Source organism: Bos indicus x Bos taurus, chromosome 15, assembly GCF_003369695.1.
Source record: "Bos indicus x Bos taurus breed Angus x Brahman F1 hybrid chromosome 15, Bos_hybrid_MaternalHap_v2.0, whole genome shotgun sequence".
Classification (NCBI taxonomy): domain Eukaryota; kingdom Metazoa; phylum Chordata; class Mammalia; order Artiodactyla; family Bovidae; genus Bos; species Bos indicus x Bos taurus.
The window spans coordinates 34,030,504-34,038,167 of NC_040090.1; the positions used below are offsets into that span (position 1 = coordinate 34,030,504).

The 7,664-nt window shown below is 40.2% G+C and overlaps 2 protein-coding genes across 2 annotated transcripts; one reads left to right on the forward strand and one right to left on the reverse strand.

Moving 5' to 3' along the window:
- The first annotated feature begins 1,421 nt into the window (after nt 1-1,421).
- Nucleotides 1,422-2,308, forward strand: LOC113904914 (olfactory receptor 51A7-like). Its single transcript, XM_027561982.1, is given in 2 exon segments — nt 1,422-2,013; nt 2,016-2,308. Coding segments are annotated over 2 exon segments (885 nt in total).
- A 4,145-nt stretch (nt 2,309-6,453) lies between these two features.
- LOC113904758 (olfactory receptor 51G2) lies at nt 6,454-7,395 on the reverse strand. The gene has a single exon (XM_027561850.1). The coding sequence runs from the start codon at nt 7,393-7,395 to the stop codon at nt 6,454-6,456; it is 942 nt and encodes a 313-aa protein (XP_027417651.1).
- Between the last annotated feature and the right edge of the window lie 269 nt (nt 7,396-7,664).

Genomic DNA, 7,664 nt, shown 5'->3' on the forward strand with positions numbered 1-7,664 from the left:
ACTTCAGTTTAGCCAAATGATTTCCAATGTCCCCTAAATTTTCCCTTGGACACTGATGATTTTTCATCTGTTGCAATTTGAACTTTAAAATAAATTCTCTAATGAGGTTAATGCCTCACGTGAACTCTTGACTTCCTTTGTTTCTCCCTTTATTTTTGTGTTTTGCCATTATTTTTGTACAATTGAAATTATTACTTTAATAAGTTGTATTTACATATGCATGTATTCATTATGCTTACCAAATACAAATGGGATTTATAATGGTTAGCTTAAATATGTGTATTTCTCTGGTAATTTATATCAATTATCTAACACTGGGATATCTTAAAGCTCAAAAATTTCATAAGCTGCAAGACTGTATATTTTACCTTTGAAAACATAATCTTTGAACTCTTTAATGACATTAATCAGTTGATAAGTTGTGTCCAATTCTTTGCACTCAGGCTCCCCTGTCATTCACTGTCTCTCAGTTTGTTCAGATTCATGTAAGAGACTTTAACAATAAAACCAAAATTTAGTTTAATGCATAGGTGGAGTTAATATTTTTACCTTACAAAGGTAAATGGAATGATTGGGATATTTTTCATTTTGAATTTCTTTGACTAATTCAGTCATAGAGATAAAAATATAAGATAATTGATCAAGAGAAACAAGATGAATATGATACTAATGTATGGCTTCAACATTTTCTCTTGAAATAATAAATAATAACTTGAAGTGTGGGCCAAAGGTGTTTGAGCTGGAAACTATCATATTTTGTGTAGGAAAATGAAGGCATTACAGATACATAACTCCCAAGGGTGTATCCATGTTCCATTTCTCCTAGCTTTTCATTTGAAAACCACTATATCATCAATATTAATATATTACAGATACTTGTTCATGATTTTTTGAGCCTAGAGTGGTGTTTATGCTCATGTATAAAATAGAGTAATAAATACCAAGATCATAAATTTAAGAATTAAATTACCTTATAAATTTGCTTTCTAGCATTTGCTATTCACCATAGTGTAGATATCTACAGGGATCTCTGTACAGGAGAACTACTGAAGATCATGTGGAAAAGCTGTAGAAAAGATTCTGAGTATCTGTCAGTAACTCAATCAAAGCAGCTCTGCTTTGACATGAGTTTCATATTTGGCTAGAAATGTTGGAAAACCACCTCCTTAGGATAAATTACTGTAAGTAAAATTCCTATGTTAGAGGACATGAACATGTTTAAGGCTTTTTGACAAATGTTGGCAGTTTCTTTTTATTAATATTTTGTCAAATATATGCTTCTGCATATAGTGTAATAAAAACTGCTCATCTCCCTCTGCTCCTCCCCACTCCTGTCCCACACTGAGCTTTATCCAAAAGTGTTACCGCTTTTTGTTTATGTGATTTCAGATCTGGCTAAAGAGTTCATATTCCCACTTCTCATGGCTGTTCTCAATAACTCTGAGGTCCAACTTTTCCTTCTGATTGGAATTCCAGGATTGGAACATGCCCACGAGTGGATCTCCATTCCCATTTGCCTCCTATATCTGGTTGCCATCATGGGCAACAGTACCATTCTCTTTATCATAAAGACAGAGCCCTCACTTCATGAACCCATGTATTATTTTCTTGCCATGTTGGCTATCTCTGACCTGGGCCTGTCCTTCTCCTCTCTCCCCACCATGCTGAGAATCTTCTTGTTCAATGCCATGGAAATTTCACCCAATGCCTGCTTTGCTCAAGAATTTTTCATCCATGGGTTCACAGTCATGGAGTCCTCAGTACTGCTGGTTATGTCTTTGGATCGCTTTCTTGCCATTCACAATCCCCTGAGATATAATTCTCTCCTCACTAGCAACAGAGTTGTTAAAATGGGACCGATTTTAGCCACCAGGAGCCTTCTCTTAGTGCTTCCATTTCCTTTCATGCTAAGGAGATTGAAATATTGTCAGAAGAATGTTCTTTCTCACTCATACTGTCTTCATCAGGATACCATGAAGCTGGCCTGCTCTGACAACAAGATCAATGTTATCTATGGTTCTTTGTTGCTCTCTGTACTATGCTGGACTTGGCTTTCATTGTTCTTTCTTATACACTGATCCTGAAGACTGTACTCAGCATTGCATCTTTGGCAGAGAGACTTAAGACCCTGAATACCTGTGTCTCCCATTTCTGTGCTGTACTCATTTTCTATGTGCCCATCATTACACTGGCTGCCATGCACCGCTTTGCCAAGTACAAAAGCCCCCTTGCTATAATCCTTATTGCACACATATTCTTGTTGTTGCCACCCCTAATGAACCCCATTGTGTATTGTGTAAAGACTTAACAAATCCGGGAGAAAGTCTTGGAGAAGCTATCTAACGTATGTAGGAGATAAGATGAGGATGAGATATTGGATGGCATCACCAATTCAATGGACATGAACTTAGGCAAACTCCGGAAGATAGTGAGGGACAGGGAGGCCTGGCGCACTGCAGTCTGCGTGGTTGCAAAGAGTCGGACACAATTTAGCGACTGACTGACAACAACAAGAGACAAGCACTGAATATTTAGGCAATAAACTGTTGACCAGTATGTATTGGCATCTACAATATATTCAGGACTTTCCCCGATGGCTCAACAGGTAAAAGAATTCACCTGCAATGCAGGAGACACGGGAGATGCAAGTTCAATCCCTGGGTCAGGAAGATCCCCTGTAGAAGGAAATGGCAATCCACTCCAGTATTCTTGCCTGAAAAATCCCACAGACAGAGGAGCCTGGCAGGGTAGTGTCTATGGTGTCACAAAGAGTTGGACATGGATGAGCAGCTAAGCACACACAGTGTATTCAGTGCCACAGCATTTACCATTTAATGGAAGACTGGGGGGAGAGTGAAAAGCTGTGCAGTATGGAATTTATTATAAAGTCAAGAATGCATTATGGATAGAGCATTTAATTTGACAAATAGTGATGGAATATTTATAAGTAGTATGAGTGAACCAGATTTTGGTACTTTTAAATGTCTTCAGAGGAGTCTGAGCCTCAGAATTCTCACAGGAAGGTGCAGTTCATTTCTTCCCTTTTCCCATCATTTCTGGGTTGCATACGTTGCAAAGTTTAACAATTACAATATTAGATACAAAGGACTTCATCCTAGGTCCCTCAGAGCATTTTAAACTCTCACAGTCGCCTAAATCAAGGAATCTTTTCTGACAGTGACCTTAAAACATCAGCTTTGCCTAGCATTCCTGTCCCCTGTATCTAATATCAAATTATTGCTTTCTAATTTTCCACTGGTTAATGTTTACTCACTTAGCTCTAGCCATACTGGCACTGGTCTTTTTGTTTTTCCTACAACCTTTCAGTTTTGGGTTTTTTTTCTTTGTCTTTGTTTTTTTTCCCCACCTCAGACCATTGACATTTATTCTGCATTTTTGGAATGCTTTTCCTTTCAATATTTCATATCTTACATAATTTAGAATTTTATTGAACCCCCCCATTTGGTTTCCTTCAGAGCACTTGGTGCTATCTGAAATGGTTACTCACTGATTTTTCTATTGTCTGTGTCTCTCAGCTCTGTAACAACCTAGAGGGGAGGGATGGGGAAGGAGGCGGAGGGATAGTCAAGAGGGAGGGGACATAGGTATACCTGTGGCTGATTCATGATGATATTTGGCAGAAACCAACACAATGCTGTAAAGCAACTATCCTCCAATTAAAAATAAAACAAACAAACAAAAAAAACAAAAATATAAACCAAGAAAAAAAGTCTTTCTTTAATATTTTGCCCACTGTGTTTCTAGGATGCAGACTCTGCCTAGGGAAACACACACACACACACACACACACACACTCAACAAATACTTGTGGCCTGAGGGAACATTCCTTCACTCACACAGTTTGGGCTTCCCTGGTAGCTCAGCTGGTAAAGAATCCGCCTGCAATGCAGGAGACCCCAGTTCAATTCCCCGGTCAGGAAGAGCCACTGGAGAAGGAAATGGAAACCCACTCCAGTATTCTTGCCTGGGAAATCCCATGGACAGAGGAGCCAGGTGGGGTACAGACCATGCGGTCGTGAAGAGTTGGACACCACTGAATGACTAAGCATAGCATAGAACAACACAGAGTTTTGTCTATTTAAATTCTGCTTGTTCTTTAAGAATCAGCTAGGACATTCCCCTTGGAAAATTTTCCATTTTTTTTTTCCGAAGGAAGTGGTTCTCCTTCATCTCAGGGCTGTTTCAGAGGTTCTTCTCTGACTGATTACACAGTCTCCATGGTATGTTTTATTCTGTGTCATTAGGCTTTGTTTTAGGAATGAAAGTAACTAAAAATTATTTGAAGCTAAAAAACATGCTAAGAATTGTTTTGAAACTTTCATATATATATGTGTGTATATATATATACACATATGTATAAAATACTTGGACTACGTAAAAAGCCTTGTGGGATAGACATTATTGATCCATTTTAATAGAAAAAGTTCCTAAGTTCACAGTTAGAATGCAGAACTTTCTCAAAACTGACTCCAAGTTTACTCTACTTACTGGTATGTCACAATAACTCTTTAATTCATTATAAGATATAAGAGAACATGACTCCCACTGAAGGATTGAAATTGCCTGTAGATGGCATACGTATTGTTTCCAGATGTGGAGTTGTAATGTATGCTTCAGTATTTGTAGTGGCTTTGTGATTGTTTTGAAGTTTTGTGGGGGCTTCCCAAGTGAAACTAGTGCTAAAGAACCTGCCTGACAATGAGGGAAACACATGAGCAGTGGGTTCAATCCATAAACCACTCATGATACTCAAGGACATATTCTTTTTGCTGTCTATAAGTAATCTTGGATCTTTCAAGTGGTATCATCAAAGGTTCCCACATAGCTGTCATTGGAAACAGTTTTCTTATGCCAGACTGGATGAAGCACTGGTTGGCAGTGGGGCATGACACATGAAATGTTAAATGCCAAATGTGATAGGTAGCCTTGAATGAGACTAACTTCCAGTGAGAGAGAACAGCCTCCACATAAAGGTCCTAGTAGAGAATTCTATCCTTGGCCCTCTGTCACTCTCTTTCTAGACCCTGAACTAAAACTATGCAGGAACACAACATCCTCATGCTTCCCCCTAGATGTTCAAAACTACCCTTGGTAGTATCTTATCCAGGCCTGCTTTCCTTGCAAATATCTCCAAGTCAAAATTACAAATACTGTTCTGACAAGTATTATTCAAAAAATCCATTTAAAAAAATCTGGAGCAATGTAGTAGAGCTGCAGTGCACAAATAGGAGGGTGTAAGGAATTCTCTCTTTTTAGTTCATTGGCTTATAACAATAGGGTCAGTGCCTCCATCTCAGTCCACTTACCACCACCCACCCCCACATTATCTACTCTTCTCTGACTTGCTAGGGAAGAACAATGGCAATAAGAACAACTTCAGATATTTTCCTGAAGACAGGGTCCTCTCTCTCACCTCTGTGTCAGGTTAGCAAATGCTGTTCTCTCAGGCTGGACCATCACTTTCCAGTTTGCCTGTCTAACTTCAATACATCCCTGAAGGCTGCCTTCTATGCCAACTCAAGGAAATCTTTCATTCCATTTCTTTCCCTAGCTGGAGGAAGAAATCTTTCTTTTAGCTTCTATATAAACATTTTTCACTTTAACACAGTTAACATATGGAACACAGTTAACATATGGTTAACAAAGAATCCCAAAAGGTAGTGTCTTAAAAACATACATACATACAAACAAACAAAAAACAAACAAACAAAAAAAAAACAGATATTCATTTAACTTACAAATCTGCAATTTGGGCTGGACTCAGAGTACATTGGTTGTTTCACCAGGCGCAAGTGGGAAAGACAGGAAGGTTGGGTGTTAGAATAATTTGAAGATTTATTGATACTAGTAGCTGATAATGATCCAACCAAGTCTGAGGCCTCAGCTGAGTCTATTGGCTAAAACACCTAAATGTGACCTCTCCATGGGGTTTGAGCTTCTGCTCGGTATGATGGCCAGGTTTCAAAAGCAAGCACTGAGTGAGAGCTATAGATACATATCGAAAGAGAGACAGAAAAGGAGGGAGAGAGAAAGAGAGTGAATATCAATGAGTAACATATCACCTCTTATGACCCAGCCTCAGAAGTCTTATAGCATTGCTACCTCAACAGCCAATCCATTAAGCTGCTGAGTCTGACCCAGTTACAGGGGGAGAAGCAACATATTCCAATCCCTTTTGGAGGACTTGGGCATTTCTGGAAGAGAACTGGGGATGAGACGTAACCCTGTGGCCTTCTTTGGAAAATACAAGCCACCACGTCCTATTGCCATGTATTTCCTTGATACCACAGTGAGGGTTCCATGACAGCTGTGACTTCTTATTTGTTCAGTAAATAAATAACAATCTCTTCCACTTCATGCATATTAGATATTATAAAGAATAGAAGAGTAAGGGTACATTTAAAAAAACAGTGCCTCCAAGATTAAACCCAGCTAGGAACAAAAGGCGTGGGTCACACGATCGCGGATCTGCTTGGTCTTCACACTGTAGATGATGGGATTCATCAGAGGAGGGAAGAGAAGATACACAAAGCCCAGAATCACCTGGAACAGATGAGGTGTCTGCTTCCCAAAGCGGTGGATGACAGACAGACCAATCATGGGAGTATAGAAAAGGAGCACAGCACAGATGTGGGAAACACAGGTGTTAAGAGCTTTGAGCCTTTCGGCCCTGGATGCGATGGACAGTACGGTGCGCAGGATCAGGGCATAGGAGAAGAGAATGAGCAGTGAGTCTATACCCACTGTAGAAACGATGACAAACATGCCGTAAATGCTGTTAGCTCTGATGTCTGCACAGGCCAACTTCATCACTTCCTGGTGGAGGCAGTAGGAATGTGAGAGGACTGGGGAGCCACAATATGGGAATCTTTTGAGCATAAAAGGTAAAGGAATAATGAGTGCTACACTGCGACCCAGAGAAGCCAGGCCGATCCTGCCAATGACTGTGTTGGTGAGAATGGAAGCATAGTGCAAGGGGCGACAAATGGCCACAAAGCGGTCAAAGGCCATAGACAGTAGTACAGAGGACTCCAGGAAGGACAAGCAGTGAATGAAAAAGAGCTGGGCAAAACAGGCATCATGGCCAATGTCTCGTGCCCCAACCCAAAAGATGCCTAGCACTGTAGGGAGGGTGCAAAGAGACAGACCCAGGTCAGTCAGAGCCAGCATGGACAGGAAGAGGTACATTGGCTCATGGAGTGAGGGCTCTGTTTTAATGATAAGGATGATAGTGCAGTTGCCCAGGATGGAGACTATGTATATAAAGCACAGTGGGATGGAGATCCAGGTGTGCATGTGCTCCAGGCCAGGAATGCCACTCAGCAGGAAGGTGGAGGACATACTGCTGCTGTTCTCCAGGGACCTCAGTGGCATCGTGTGTGGAGGGAAGGGGAAAGTTGGGGTTCCTTCAAATTCCTGAAATGAATTGAGGAAAAGCTAGTGACTGCACCTAGGAAGATATTTTTTTTTTAAAGACAAAGGTTAGAATCAAATAGATTTAACTCCTCCAGAGGTTATTTCCTTCTGGTCCCTGGTTTCCTCTCAACGTTTTTTTTTTAAAGAGAAAATCTTTTCTTTGAATTTTTTTTGCCTTGCTTCTTCAGGTTAAGAGTTGTGAAACATCATGACAGCACGTATAGTTC